Source organism: Glycine max, chromosome 19, assembly GCF_000004515.6.
Source record: "Glycine max cultivar Williams 82 chromosome 19, Glycine_max_v4.0, whole genome shotgun sequence".
Taxonomy (NCBI): domain Eukaryota; kingdom Viridiplantae; phylum Streptophyta; class Magnoliopsida; order Fabales; family Fabaceae; genus Glycine; species Glycine max.
This window is the reverse complement of record NC_038255.2, coordinates 510261-525769: the sequence shown is the minus strand read 5'-3', so window position 1 is coordinate 525769 and position 15509 is coordinate 510261. Positions and strand designations below refer to the sequence as shown.

Sequence of the window (15509 nt, the reverse complement as noted above, 5' to 3'; positions counted from 1 at the left end):
ATTGATACCTTATACAAAAAATAAATAAACTAGTCAACCCAAAAGCTTGAGCTTTGTAATCATTCATGTTTGATTTGCAATGTGGAAATTTGTCCTTTTGGCACATAGTTTGGAAACTTCACCAACCAAACATGATTGACTGCAGCTGTTGATCCTTGCTTGAAAGATGATTTTCCTGCCTCAAAAGCGCCAAGGGTGTTTCAAATTGGATTACTATGCACACAAGCTTCTGCTTCAAGTATATAGTTTTAAGCCACAAAAAAAAGTATATTATTTAACCAAGCTTGTTTTATATGTAGACAAGATGATGCAAGTATAAGGTAGTTCAAGATTTTGTTTTAGGCTTCTAGAAGAAAAAAAGTTATTTATTACTAATATTTATATAACTTTTATTATTAACTGGTTTACTGTAGTAATAATAAGGATACATTTTTTTCCTTGATGAACGAGAATCAAACATGCAAAAACAAAAAATTATTTGGCTTAAATATATTTTTTATCTCTGTAATTTAATATTTTTTCATTTTTGTTTTTATATATTTTTTTTTAATTTTAGTCCTTATAATGTGTATTTGTTTGGTTTTTATCCTTAAAGTGCAATGGATAACATTTTGCACAGTAAAAAAATATTTTGAATAGTGAAAAAAATATTACCTAAAATATTTTAAAAGGACAAAAAATAAAACAAATACATTTTACAAAGATTAAAATTATTTTTTTACAGGAATGAAAAAGAAAAAAACCATTAAATTGCAGTGATAAAAATATATTTAACCCAAACTACTTTCATTTTTTGAGAAGTTCCTAATTTTAGTTTTTTTATTTTAATATTATAAGTCAAGCATGCCATGTATGACTTCGATTATGCTTCAATTCTTCTTAAGAAGTCTATGTACATTCTACGTAAGTCTACTTATATTCTACATCGAAACATTTTCTTATTTAAGAAGGGTCAATTTTTAGACGAACAAAATTGAATAACGTGTGAGATATATTGTGTAATTTAAACTCAAAGTTGGCCATAAAACAAAAGGATTTTGATTCTTTTGAACCTTGACCATAACCTGTGTCTATTCATTAATACCTTCTAGAAAGCGTGTGCCGTGGTCCATAGGAATATAATTCTCAGAAATTGTTAAATTCTAATGTTTCAATATTTTCCCAATAAACACATCGCCATATTAGCACATCGAAGGGGAAAAAAAATTGAACTAATCGCTGACAAAAGGGTTGATGTCATTGTAATGAAGATCATCAGTATAATTAAGTTTGTATTTAGATAGTTCTCAACGTGGGTCACGGGGCAAATATCAAACAAAACTTCATTTTTACTTAAAAAAAAAAAAGTAAGTGCATTAGAAAGTTAAATATATAGATAGTTTATTTCACAGATTATTTAGTTATTTTTTAGAATATAAGACTAAAAAATTATTTTTCATTTACTATGAGATAATAAAAAAATTAATCGGAATATATTTTATTTCTAAAAATAAATAATTTCACATTCTATTAATATTTAATTCCGACAGTGAACACGAGAAAAAATTATTTTCATGAAAAAAGAAATACTTCTTGATAAGTAAATTTTCATATATATACATTCTTTTACTAACTTCTCCACTATTCTTTCATTATTCCTTCATGAGAAAAAATATTTCTAGAACTAAAAAAATTACCTGTAAAAAAAAATTTGCACATTTAGTCCCGTTTACAACCACAAAACTCCAAAACAGACACTTTTCATTCACAAAAAATTACTGTTTAAATGAGTTACGTAAGCTTTTCATTCTCGACTTATATATAATATGACAAAAAATTGTAACACATTTTCAGCTAATAATAAATGAGGAATATGATTTAAAAAAATAAGAAATAACTTAATTGTAATTCATGATTCATATTATATAAAATCTCTACATTTCACCACAAAAATTATTTTGGTATATATAGTTTTAGTTTCATAAAAATAAAGATATAAGCCCTGTGCTGATTTTTTTAATAATTATTTATGTGTGAATGTACAAATGTTCTTATTTTATTTCAATCACATACAAACTAGAGGAGTATCAGAGTAAAGAGTTAACAAAATCTCATTTTTACCATGTCGGCATGACCTGTAATGGAATTTTGGCAATAGATGGTACAACTAATTGAATAAATATAGACTTAGTTAATAAGTATTTTTATTTTTTTTGTAAAGAGACTTAGTTAAGTATAAAAATATATATAAGTATTTCACTACATGACCTGTAATGGAATTACATTTTACATAACAAGTGTCATTAATGATTTTATAATTTTTTAATAAGTTTTATTTAATAATAAAAATTATATTCTAAAGAAAGTGCATGTGAGAGTGTTTTATTAACAAGAACTAGAATGTGTTATTATTTATTAACACTCCCCCTTCCTTGGATATTATTAGAAATTAGAAAATATTCTTAATAATGGATCTTCCATTGCATGTACTTGGTTTGAACATTCCATTTCCATTAGTGATGGCAACAGCAAGAATGAAAAGTTCAACTCTCTCTCTCTCTCTCTCTCCAACTCACAAAACACAAAAGACTTATAACTCTCTTTCATGCACAACAGAAAGAGACAAAAGCTTAGAAGTAACACAAGAGCTAAAATAACAAGCAAAAGAATCCATGACTGCAATTTCGATCACAACGTAAAGATTTCTGAAGTCTCAATAATGACATCACGACCACAATTGTGATCATATCAGCCATAGTTGTCTATAGTAATTTTCTGCAATATCAAGGATCACGAGGAGGAACTTAACCTTAACCTTAACAGCTTAAAGCCTTGATAACTAACAAAGCATGGCTTCCAAATATCATTATAACAAATACAACAATCCATCATATGTTGTTGTTATCTTCATAGTGTTGTGTTTCTTCTCCCAGTCAGCACTATCTGATCCAAGAATCTCAGAAGTGGGACACTACTGCAGCACACAGAAATCACAAACAAGTGGTGACTACTTACCCATATTCACCAAAGAAATGGAAAAACTTCTAGAACTTGTGACAAAACAAAACTGGGGGACTCACTCTGAGGGCATGTCATCAACAACAACCACTCCTATCTATGGCTTGGCACAATGCTTCCAAGACCTTTCCAGCATTGATTGCCTTCAATGCTTTGCAGCCAGCCGGACGAAGCTCCCTCGCTGCCTCCCTTCGGTTTCGGCTCGAATTTACCTTGATGGTTGCTTCCTTCGCTATGACAATTACAGTTTCTACACTGAAAACTATGACCCTTTGAGGGACACAGTGAATTGCACCTCAGAGTATGGTTCTGAGGGTGAGAGGTTGGTGTTTGCTGAGAGTGTTGGCAAAGTGGTTGAGAGTGTGGTGAGGGTGGCTGTGAATAATAATGAGGGAAGAGGCTTTTTTGCAGTTGGAGAAGGTGGGGGAGTTTATGCATTGGCACAGTGCTGGAAAACTGTTGGGGTAAAAGGGTGTAGTGATTGCTTGAGGAAAGCTGAAAATGAGGTCAAAGGATGTTTGCCTAAGAGGGAAGGGAGGGCCTTGAATACTGGGTGCTATTTGAGATACTCAACTGTTAAGTTCTACAATCAAGGAGGTCAAGATGGTCAAGGAGATGGTAAGAGCTGTTGCTCTAGTTTGAAGTTTTTATATTCTTCATTAGTTTCTTGGTTCCTTTTGGATAAACTTCTCAACCACTAGTTATAGGAGAAAAAAATGAATTAAACATCTCTTGTAAGTTAAAATCAATTTGTGCACTTCGATAAGTTTTATAAAAACTCTCTCGTTTAACTTTTCCAAAAGCTGAGATGTATAAGTTAATTTTAACTTACAGAAGAAGTTTGATTCATTTTTGCTTTTTATGTTCTTCTCCTTTAAGTATTTATTGAGAAGCTTATCGGTTGGAATTTGGAAACTGAAGCTCAACTGGGAATTTCAATTGCATATTGTTACCATGCAGTTTCAAATTCCTTGTGTTGCTTATAGGTTAAATGACAAATGGAGAAGGAAAGAAGTAAAGATGAATGTTACTGTATCATTGTGAATGAAATGCTGCTTTTCAACTTTAACTTTGCTATAACTCTTAGGTTAGTTTTGGTGTCTAAAGTTTGTCCTGAATAGAATCCTAGGTTTCAGTTCATAGATGGCATAGATACATGTTAGTCATTTATTTTGTATACATGTTGATGCAATTGTCCATGTTTTAATTTTTCAGATTCTTCCAGAAAACGAGTCATTATAGCAGCAGGGTCAGTCTTGGCTGCAGCCGTTGTAGTTCTCACTCTTGCAGTCTCTTATGTGGCCTTCACCAAAAAGAGAAGAAGTAATGTTCTGGAGAACACTCTTGTTCATACCAATAATATATATTTGGAATGATTGTTTGTTAATTTTGCTGATGCTGTATTTCATTTTCTCCTGAATCACTCAGAAAACAATTTTATTGAGGTTCCTCCTTCCTTGAAGAATTCTAGCTTGAATTACAAATATGAAACTCTAGAGAAGGCGACGGATTATTTCAGCTCTTCAAGAAAGATAGGTCAAGGAGGATCTGGTTCTGTATACAAAGGGACTCTGCCAAATGGGAATGATGTTGCTGTTAAGAGATTGGTCTTCAATAATAGGCAATGGGTGGATGATTTCTTCAATGAAGTGAATTTGATTAGTGGAATGCAACACAAGAACCTTGTCAAACTATTGGGTTGCAGCATTGAAGGCCCTGAGAGCCTCATTGTGTATGAGTACCTACCTAACAAGAGCTTAGATCAATTCATTTTTGGTAAGTTCCCTTTGTCCCACAGTAACTCTAAATGAAAAATGTACTATAAAAACTAGTGTACCCCATTGCCCGGAGGCTCCTCACTATGCCAAGGTATGGGGGAGAGATATTGTAAGCAGCATTACCCTTGCATATGCAAAGAAACTGTTTCCGGATTCTTGAACCCATGACCAAAAGTAATCTTGTAATGTTTCCAATTAATTTAATCACTAAAAAATAAAATGCTTCTTTTTAGTCACTCATTTATGAAAATGTGTCAAATGTAATCTTTGTCCTTCATAAAAGTATCATCTGCTTTCATTTCCTCATTTATGTAAATAAGATCATACAGGACACATTTTCATAATTGAGGACCAAAAGGAGAACTTTTTCCTATTTGCAAGGACTAAAAACATATTTAACTCTTATTAATTTCATAAAATCAACCGGCCCAACATGCAACTTGTGACATACTAATCTACTGTGCAGAAAAGGACATAACAAGGATTCTAAAATGGAAGCAGCGGTTTGAAATAATTCTTGGAACTGCAGAAGGGCTTGCATATCTTCATGGAGGCTCTGAAATAAGAATCATCCATAGAGACATAAAAAGTAGCAATGTTCTTCTGGATGAGAATCTCAGCCCTAAGATTGCAGATTTTGGTCTTGCCCGGTGTTTTGGTACTGATAAAACGCATCTAAGCACTGGCATTGCTGGAACACTGTAAGTCTTTGATTTTAGCACATGATATTATGCATGCAAGTAACCATACATACATTTCCAAATGAGCATGCCACTTCCTGTTATTTAATCTATTGGTTTTTTAACAAGCTAAAAAGTTAGACTATTTTTTAGGTATAAAACCGAAGTAAGCTTGGATTCATTTGTGTATCAATAACATGCTCTCTTACACTAGTCCATTGCATTAAGTTTAATGCTTTTAAATGAAGGGTCAAGAATAGATTTTTCGATTCAAATTTCTAGCACACCCCTATTGTGAAAAGGCACTAATTTCATATAAAGAAACCACCCAAGACAAAACCTTGAGCTGGTAATTAAAACTATGTAGTTTTTATTTATTTTGTTAACAAGTTTAATAGTTTTAAGTGATACTGTTTTTTTTTTCATTTCTTGGAGCAGAGGTTACATGGCTCCCGAGTATCTGATTCAAGGACAACTTACAGATAAAGCTGATGTCTATAGTTTTGGAGTACTTGTTCTCGAGATTGCAAGTGGCAGGAAGAATAATGTCTTCCGTGAGGATTCTGGTTCCCTTTTGCAAACAGTAAGACTAGTTCCTGATTAGCATAAAACTTGGAATCAGCTTAATTAAACCCTTAATCAATAAGTACTTATCATATTAGTGCTTATGCATAAGTTGTTTCTATAATTAAAATAAATATGGTCAAATTGTTTTGATATAAGATTTTGTTTATTGACAAATGTTAATTGTTAGTTTTTTGTTAGCAAGAGGGATCGAATCTGCGATCTTTCCCTTCTTCTCTTCTTTCTTAACCACCCAAATAAGATGTAAGATGTTTTCGTAAGTTACTCTAAAGAACTAGTTAAAATAAGCTAAAAACAACTTATAGACATGTCATAAGTTATTTTATATTTCTCAAACACTTACACAAATGCTTATCTTAAGTTCTAAGTCTAAACAGGCTATAAATAAGCTCTTCCAATTGCATCCTGAATACTTCGTGTTTGTGATTACCAATGTAGAAAATTGTTTTTTTGGCACCAGGTTTGGAAACTTTACCAATCAAACAGATTGGGTGAAGCTGTTGATCCTGGCTTGGGAGAAGACTTTCCTGCAAGAGAAGCATCAAGGGTGTTTCAAATTGGATTACTATGCACACAAGCTTCTGCTTCCCTGAGGCCATTCATGGTTCAAGTTGCTAGCATGTTAAGTAATTCAAATTTGGATGTCCCTATACCAAAACAACCCCCATTTTTGAACTCTAGATTTCTAGATCAAACATCTCCATTAGGTTTTAGCATAGACAGCTCCTCATCAAACACATTTAAGAAGATTGGTGTGTCCTACAGCCCCTCTGAGTTCTCTAGCACATGCAGCTTAATTAGGCCATCAAGAAGTGAAGAAACAATTATGGAAGCTTGATTCCCAATAATTCCATGTTTTTGGGAGCTCCCCCCAAGCAACCAACCAAAAAGAAGGATAGAGCATGTTACATTATAACTTCAAACTAATTAGCATTAAGTGAAGTTGTTCATCACGTACTTAAACCTCATCCCACTAATTGAGGTAAGCAATATGAGATTTTTTAATAGTAATTGAGACCAGCGAGATGGAACTTTCGAACCGAGTAAACAAGTAAAATTCTAATGACTAAACATTGAGTACATAGTTTAAAGAAGATTTTTTTTTGTTTGCATATTTGGACATTTGTAAAAATTCAGATTTTGGTAAATCTAGATTCAAAACTTAAAATTAATGCTTGACTGCCACTGATCATATATCCTTAATTATTTATAAATTATATCCATCACGTTGCTAAACTGCTAAAGTGTCATTACTAGTATTTATAATTATTAAAGATGAGTTTACTTTTCAAATTTGCTTACTATATCAAAGATGTCATAGTTGTATGAATAAATAAACCAAAAGAAAAGATGTTGTGGTTATTAATATTAGTGTAATTGAAGAATGTGATGCATTTAACATGCTCATTCTTCCAACCTCCAAGCCCCACTTGCTCTTTTAATAATACAAGTGAAGTGGGTCGTGTACCATTATTGACTAAAAAAAACCTCAAAATAGGACAATACTCCACATTTTTTCCACATTTATTTTCTAATTTTTTATTTTATTATACTTTTCGAAAATCAAAAATCAAATAGAAAGATTAAAAAATTAAATGAATAATATAGTCATGTAGATTGAAAGATTGTTTGAATGTTTCAAAAAAACTTTAAAACTTGAATGTAAACGTTCCTGCAAAGAACTTCAAAAAAGGGTAAATGTCTCAACCTCAAAATAGGACTCATAACCGGCATGTAAATTAAGCTCTGAGTTTTTATTTTATAATACTTTTGGATTAAATATATTTAATATATGACGTCAAAAATTATATATTTAAAATATAAATATTACTCCAACTCGAATCAAATCAAAATTGATTAAGTCTGTGTTGCTTAAAAAATTCAAAATTCAAATAAAAAAAAACCCAAAATATCTTAATCATTGGACCTATATTTCATCAGACAAAGGGGACAGAATGGGGAGGAAAAAAACCAAATTGTCTCTTATTTACTTATAGATCCAAGGCTATATATTTTGTATCCCTCCAAACAAACGAACAGACCCAACAAAATATTGTTTCGTCTTTGGACCATTTTGGTAGTAGTCAACTTTAGGTACGTTTTCATTTTCTGAATTGCTAGTCTTGCCGACACTTTGACTAATAAATTTAGTATTTCGAAATATAATTCTACTAACATCTTAAAAGTATTTGCTAAAAAAATTAAACGTAAAACATTTAGTACGCCATAAACTCAACCTTTTTAATTTAACTTTTTATCTTCAAATACCTGCCAAATGGTCCAAAACTACTCGGTAATACTTGCCTTAAGGCACCTTTCCACACTTATAAAATGGACTTGAGGGTAAAAGAGAAAAAAGGAAGAAAAGGATCATGAAAGAAAAAAAAGAAGAAAAAGATTATGAGTTTAATATCCTACTAAAAAAACCAACAATTATTAACTCATTTTTGTTGATAAAAAAAAAACTTTATGCACAAGGATAGAAAGTCATTAAATAATTTTATTGAAAAAAGTAAATACATTCAATTATATCATTCCCTTATTTAATTAATACTTTCTTAACTCTACTAAGTATACATCGGAAGACAATAATAATTTAAAAAAAAATAACACATCCTTACTTTTATAAAATTACATATTTTCAAGACTTAAATTTATTTTTAATTCCTATAATTTAGTATTTTTTTTATTTTTGATCTTTTGTAAGTTTATTTTTTTAATTTTGTCCCAATAATTTTGATTCCTATAAGTTTTCTTTATTCATTTTTCGTAGGATTATGTTTTTTCAATTTTAAATCAATTTAAAATTTTAATTTTTTTCATTTATAATACCCACAAATTCGTGCTTACAAGGACCAAAATTGAAAAAAAAAACGTAAACTTATAGGGACTAAAAATGAAAAAAAATATATCTTACAAGGACCAAAATTGAAAAGACACAAACCTACAAGGATTAAAAATAAACAAAAAAAGTTTACCAGGACCAAAATTAAAAAAATACAAACTTACATGAACAAAAACATATTTAAGTCTATTTTCAAACAAACTAAACTTCAATACTAACGATTAATTTAAAATATCAAAAAGTGGCAGAGGAAGAATAGGGGCTGTGACAGAATGTTGAGATGTCACATTTTTACAAAGATATAAATGTTTGCATATTTGACTCATCAAACAAGAGAGGGATAACCTTATAGCCTAGGCAGTTAGTATTTGAAATGCTACTTTATTTGCAAGTAATAATCAGTCCTGTCTCATTTCCTGCCCCTTATTTTCTTCTTCTATGCATAACACTTTTGGGATGGTATCTTCAATGAATAACATGATTTAGTTGAAGCTCCAAAAGGGACAAAACCAACAGAGGCCCAACTCCCTAAAATGAGAACGATTAACTTGATCACAATAGAAGACTTGGGAAAGGGGCATCATAGAACTTAGAAGGAGTGCTAATTTTAAATTAGCAGGCTACCTTGTTATGTTGTTTTCACCAAGATGCTTCCAATTCTATTTCTGAAAAAAGAGAATGCTTCCCAAAATGGCAAATGCAGTATAGGCCACCAACTACCAAGAATTCCAACCAAAGTGAACTTTTGATCTCTCACTTCAACATCAGCCAAGCAAAGAAGCTTATAGTCCTGCACTTCGATTTTGCTGGCATAAAGTGACTGCAGATAAAAGGATCACCAGATGTCAGAGGCAATAGTCACCCAGCAAAAATGTTCCTAGTTGTCGGGATCACTGAAATTCAGAGCATGAGTATGATCTGAAATGTCCTGTATTTTGATTTTGATGATGATGATAATGATCACTATAAAGTATAAATTCTGAGTATGATACTTGTTTTCCCAACATAGAAGATCAACTATATCAATGCAACATTATTACATCCGAATATCTGATTATAGTATCATTGAACATGCAAGTTAGTTTGATTGAACATGCTAACTTTAGGCTTCGCCATTTTGCTTTCAGAAGGCTGCAGATAAGAAAAAATGCTGGTTTCTAGACAATATGTGATTAAATGCTACAGGAACTGCAAAGGAAATTCAATTATTCAACCAGTTTATCATGAAATAATATTAGAATATAAGGGGGGAAACTGAAATAGTTTATTAGATTTCCATACATAACCAAATATATGAGATAGTCATGCACCTTTACTTTAAAGAATCGAGTTTCTTGGTGCATATATCGTTGGCACAACTGCAATATAAGATCACAAAAACACTATCAATGTTCAAAAACATATATGGTTAAGAACAAGGTCACAAAAATTCCAAAAAAAATCATTGTCACATAACGAAAACTCAAGAGTTAACCAACAAAATATGTTGAAAACTTGAAAAAACCTAGTAGAAAAAATGTTAAGGTGGTTGGAATTTTTTTTTTTTTGGGGGTGGGGGGAGGCAACAGAGATAATTCAGGTACATTCTTTAGTTTACAGTGTCAAATTATTAATGCAGTATCTGACCTTATCAACAAATACATAGACAGAGAAAGGGTTGGGCTTTGTACTGAGGAGGAATAGAGTAAGTTTAATGAATAATATTTGTAATTGAGTCGTCCAAGTTTGACAAACGGTAAGAAAGAAAAAAGCAGGCAGCCAAAGTTTCCTAGCCAATCTCAACAAGTGATGCACATTTATTTCCTCCTCTGAAAGGTCCTGTGATTCATGATCATCCACCAATGCATCCCCAGCTACTAGTTGCAAACAAAACACTCTTGTCAATGAAAAGAAAAAGACAGCACTGAGGACAGTTACTAAGAAAATAAACAGAAAAGCTGAAGTACATAATACCAATCAGATATGCAGCTCACCATCCATCGCATGAGCTATAATTGGTGCAGATGCAATTGACACACCTAAAATGCTTCCGCTGCATATGTAACTTCCTGGAATATGCACAAACAACCCCATACACAAAATAAAAATTGATAATACTCACAGATAAACAAAGTGATACACCAACTTTCAAATCTAGCCCATTTCCTTTGGGTATCACTTAAAATCAAATAAAGCAAACTTTTAATTTCCCAGCATTTCTAGCACCATGCTACATTGCCAGATACAAGAAACTTGTCAGATTAAAACCATCACATGCCTACAAATCAGCCTAAAGAAACAGCCCTATCATAGCCAAATTGAAATGGTACAAAACCAAGCTTGTATAAAAATTAAAAACCTAATAATAAGCCAAGAAAACTTCATCTCCAGGCTCAAGCTAATGGAACCAAGTACGAGTTTTGCATTGTACAATTCGTATTCAATGTTGTCTCTCCGAAACTTCCAAATTCCTAGTAGAAAATCATGAATCATATTCAGCAATCAATATTATCTCTATCAAAACTTATGTATAAGCAATCTTAGAGTTTGCAGTTGGAGCTACTAGGTAGTGCACTGCTTCATTGAAAAGAAAAATAAAATAAAAAATTAAAGTAAATTATGCATACACAGACAACATAAAGAGTTTTTATACGTTCAACCCCATAACGATTAATATTTTTAACAAAAAAAAGGGGTTACGCACTTAATAAAACTTTTATATAATATTGAATGATTGTATAAAATTATTTTATATTATTAATACATAAACATTAAATTTTATTTTTAAATGCAAATTAACTTTTTTGTTGCCTAACCCACAGGTTCTCCCTCAAAGTACTCGAGACATCTCATTACACTGAAATAACCCACATTAGTAAGTTGATTCACGCTTTTCATGGTTAAATGCAAATTAAATTGTTAACAAGGTACTACTTATTCATAGTTAAAAACAGTCACCGTTCAAAAAAAAGCTAAAAACAGCAAAATACATTAAAAAATTACTAATAAGTTTGTAAGAGTTTAATTGTTGGAAAATACTGTTTAGTACCAAAAATGTTAGACAAAACTGAATACGAATGCATCACCATGATTTGGGGCAAACGCCCAAAAATATCTTTAACTTTTTAGTTGTCAAATAGCCAATAAAACATGTCTACATATATTCATGTGAGTTTCATGCAATTTCTCTTCATAAGAAATAGCAACACTCGTAATTTTTATGTCAATAAAAAAACATACAATCTTAATCATAAATTATAATAGACACAACTTTTAAAAGAGTTATAAAAGTCATACGTTAGAATGTAAAATCCTTTATACATTCAATAAAGAGACTATTTACTCAATTTCTAATATCTCCCACCCATCATTCTTATTTCTTAATTACAAATATATTGACTAATTCGAGTGAAATTAGAACTCGATTTTCCAAATAATCTGTCTGATTTAAGTTTCATGATAGAAAAACATTAAAATTAATCAGTCAAATTTTTCACGACCTTCACACATTCAGGTCAGGTATGTCATATTTGCTACGGTCAGAATTAGCATATAGGTAAGCCCACAAGTAGAAAATAAGGTTAGTCTAATTACAATTAGATGCATTCATTTAACATTGTGGAATCCTATCCTAGCTAGACTCGCTTAAAGTTTAACCTTAATCATTGGCATCTCATGTATCCTCAAGTTCTCTACATTAAGGTTAATATAGATTCTATTTGCTTATTTTAGGGAAAGTTAATCTATTTTTTTATATAAAAAAAACATGTATTATTATAATAAAAACAATATTTGCAATATTTATTATTAAAATATTGTATTGAAAGAATATATATTATAAACAACATATATACACTTAATAAGGTCCTTAATTTATTTGCGGTGTCGAGCAGATAAGGTAAATTATTAATCTAATTTAATTTATTTATGTTGACACAAATCACAAATAAAATAGAGAAAGATGGGTAAACGAAACCTAAACATTAATGTTAAATACTGAACCAACTTGGAGTAAGAAACATAAAAGAAGTTCCTCAAAGAAGTCAACGTCAAACCAAACATGAAAGAAAGTTCTATGCAGACCTACCTTACTCCAATGTTAAATTTTTTTGTCAATTTTCTATCTTCATAAGTCAAAGAATCATTTTGACAATTTATAGAAAACTAGGAGAGAATTTTATGCAGACCTACCTGACTCCAATGCCTCCCAGGAAAGAGAAAAAAGGGACTAACAATAATGCGATGAGCACCTTGTTCAACGCAAGATTGAAAAGCATCTCTTATTGATGGTTCTGCTAATTCCTGTAAATGTAAAATACAATTATGAAGCATCATGAATTTGCTCCATAGCTACAATTTTGTCATGAAATGAAAAGGCAAAGACATGGCTAGATGCACAAAGAAAATTGTGTTACTGCAATTGTTATTTCTGCCAGCCAAATCTAGATTCCAGGTCAGACCGGGAAATAAAGGGTAAGCAGCTCAACTATATTTCCTCATGAAGGAAAATCATGTATTATTGTGCATGCCAAACAACCCAAGGAAAATGCTAAGAATCCTAAAATAATGCCAGACTTGCTCACATGCTCGCAAGTTCTTTTTTAAGACCTAGGAAGCTTTATCCTTAAATGGAGGCAAGAGATGGCAAATAGCCTATAGGCTGTAGCAGGTCAAGTATGAAGTATCTATCTACCATCATTCAGATTTCATTTTTTATCTTCATATGGTCTTAGGCACTTGACATGATGAAAATCTCAACAGATTACAGAAATTACCATATGAGCAGGCTCCACACACACCCCCACCCCCCGTCCAAAAAATAAAAAAATAAAAGGAGTTAATACAAAAACAGTGATAAAACACAAAACGGATGGGTTTAGCTTACTAAGCATGAGATTTGACTCTTTGCGACGTGACCCATGATCCACAATTATCACTGCATCTCCACGTCCAACTTCACCAGAGTTTTCTCTGAAGCCACCACCATTTTGAGTGCTCAGACATAAAAATCTGCTTAAATTTCTAGGCTTGGAGGAACAGCAGAGGCTATTTGAGGACTTTAAGGGAACCCAACTTGGGTTTGTTCCAAAACTTGCAGAAAAACTGCAACAAGAACAACGCTAATAGGAGAAAAAAAGGAGAAAATTTGAGATAAAGTATACAAGAGAAAGAAAAAGGGTACCCAAAAACTTAATTGAGAATTAAAGCAAAAAGTACCTTGAGAAGGCATGAGAATAAGGTGATAGAGACTTCACCAGCATCACTGATTACGAGAAAGTCAACACCACTTCTTTCAAGAGAGACGGGATACTATAGTTCTGTTTTGCCCCGTTCCTATCCAACTCTACCCACAATTTCTGGTTTCCACCAACTGATATCAGAAAACGTGATCCTGCAAATGATTAGCAAACCAATGGCCGCAATGGTCTATTAAAAAAAAGGACAATGGGACACAGCCGCATCTAGCTCAAAAACAATAATCCATTTTTAGGTTTTCAATTTGTGGAAAAGTAATTAAAATCAAAATAAATAATAATATACACAAGGGACAAATTTCGTTCTGATTGTCCATCCACATAAATAAACTAAGAGAACAACAACAACCTGCAAAATATATTGACATTCAATCTCAGAACTCACCATCCTTTACATCAAAATAAAAAACCAACTTATTAATAAATTGTAGGATACCAACTATGGCTCGCATCTGCAAAACACTCGAAAACAATGCTCACGTTGATGACAGCCACTGAAACTGCCACTGCTGTAAACATGTAATCACCAAAACCCATATGCACAATCAAACCCTAGAGTCCAGAAAACCAAATAGTACAAATCAAATGCACAAATTCAAGCGTGAACACTGCAGTTCATCAAAGTTATTTCTATAACTTAAACATTGAACTATAACAAAACAATAAACTCAAAGTTGGAATTCAGAATCTGTCATTTTTTGTTCAACCAAAAACCAAATTAACAAGTCACTGCACATCTGACTAGAAACCTTATCAGTATTGATTTGATCCATACCTTACTAAAAACAAGTCAGAAACCTACAAAACCAAAACAAGCCTCAATTCAGTATTCACAAAGCTTAAGCTAAATTGTTAATGCAGCATGATTTATGAAACTAGCTGCAAAAAAAAAAAAAAAGAATAGAAAACCAATAACACTTAACATAATAAGAAGCCAAATGTGAGGCAGGATCCCACGCTTTTCCCCAAACAAAACCTAATGGAGATGGGGCTGAGTTTAAATTTTTTTATCCTCATGTCTCCGAAACCCGACCCGTCTTTTGCAGGGATGGGGATAGAGAGAGCTAAACCCTCTCCCGACCTGCCTCATTATCATGCCTTAACAAGATTCTAATTGAACTGCTTCGTGTTTCCAAGAAGCAGAAAGATGAAGCTGTTGATGGTTAATTTGTCTGTGGAGAGATAAAGAGTGTTTTTTTTTTATGGGCAAATGTTAATTGTTTGTTTGTTAGTTTTCGTTAGTAGGAGGAACCCACCACCTATCATTCTCCCTTCTCACTTTAACCACCAAGTCAACATTATAACTCCGGAGAGATGAAGGGTGTAATTCTCAAGCCTTTACAATGAAGGAACAGTTGATGGAGGCAGTCAAATTCAAGATATATTCCTG

The 15509-nt window shown here is 32.0% G+C and overlaps 2 protein-coding genes across 3 annotated transcripts; one reads left to right on the top strand and one right to left on the bottom strand.

The window, feature by feature from the left end:
• Nucleotides 1–2449: 2449 nt before the first annotated feature.
• CRK63 (cysteine-rich receptor-like protein kinase) lies at nt 2450–7051 on the top strand. The gene is made up of 6 exons (XM_003554762.5): nt 2450–3615; nt 4213–4320; nt 4426–4773; nt 5242–5476; nt 5894–6038; nt 6501–7051. Exons 1-6 carry the CDS (start codon nt 2829–2831, stop codon nt 6876–6878), a joined length of 2001 nt encoding a protein of 666 aa, XP_003554810.1. The 5' UTR covers nt 2450–2828; the 3' UTR covers nt 6879–7051.
• Nucleotides 7052–9092: 2041 nt separating this feature from the next.
• On the bottom strand, nt 9093–14912 carry LOC100818040 (uncharacterized). 2 transcript variants are annotated; one of them, XM_041012814.1, is made up of 8 exons: nt 14082–14912; nt 13750–13984; nt 13056–13166; nt 10859–11335; nt 10512–10738; nt 10196–10243; nt 9510–9705; nt 9093–9413 (listed from the first exon to the last, which is right to left on the bottom strand). In XM_041012814.1, exons 4-7 carry the CDS (start codon nt 10956–10958, stop codon nt 9514–9516), a joined length of 567 nt encoding a protein of 188 aa, XP_040868748.1. In that variant the 5' UTR covers nt 10959–11335; nt 13056–13166; nt 13750–13984; nt 14082–14912; the 3' UTR covers nt 9093–9413; nt 9510–9513. The 2 variants fall into 2 exon arrangements, with proteins under 2 accessions (XP_040868748.1, XP_006603769.1); XM_006603706.4 differs by lacking the exons at nt 13056–13166; nt 13750–13984; nt 14082–14912 and having other exon boundaries at nt 10512–10741; nt 10859–13049.
• Between the last annotated feature and the right edge of the window lie 597 nt (nt 14913–15509).

Bases quoted from the DNA above. Each gene is read 5' to 3' on its own strand.
- LOC100818040 (XM_006603706.4), bottom strand. From the start codon at position 10,958: ATGGGGTTGTTTGTGCATATTCCAGGAAGTTACATATGCAGCGGAAGC. The intron at 10,742-10,858 runs GTGAGCTGCATA...GTTTGCAACTAG, and splicing joins TATAGCTCATGCGATGGATG to TAGCTGGGGATGCATTGGTG. The intron at 9,706-10,195 runs GTGCATGACTAT...TTTTATCTGCAG, and splicing joins CTCGATTCTTTAAAGTAAAG to TCACTTTATGCCAGCAAAAT.
- CRK63 (XM_003554762.5), top strand. From the start codon at position 2,829: ATGGCTTCCAAATATCATTATAACAAATACAACAATCCATCATATGTT. The intron at 4,774-5,241 runs GTAAGTTCCCTT...TCTACTGTGCAG, and splicing joins CTTAGATCAATTCATTTTTG to AAAAGGACATAACAAGGATT. The intron at 6,039-6,500 runs GTAAGACTAGTT...TTTTGGCACCAG, and splicing joins CTGGTTCCCTTTTGCAAACA to GTTTGGAAACTTTACCAATC.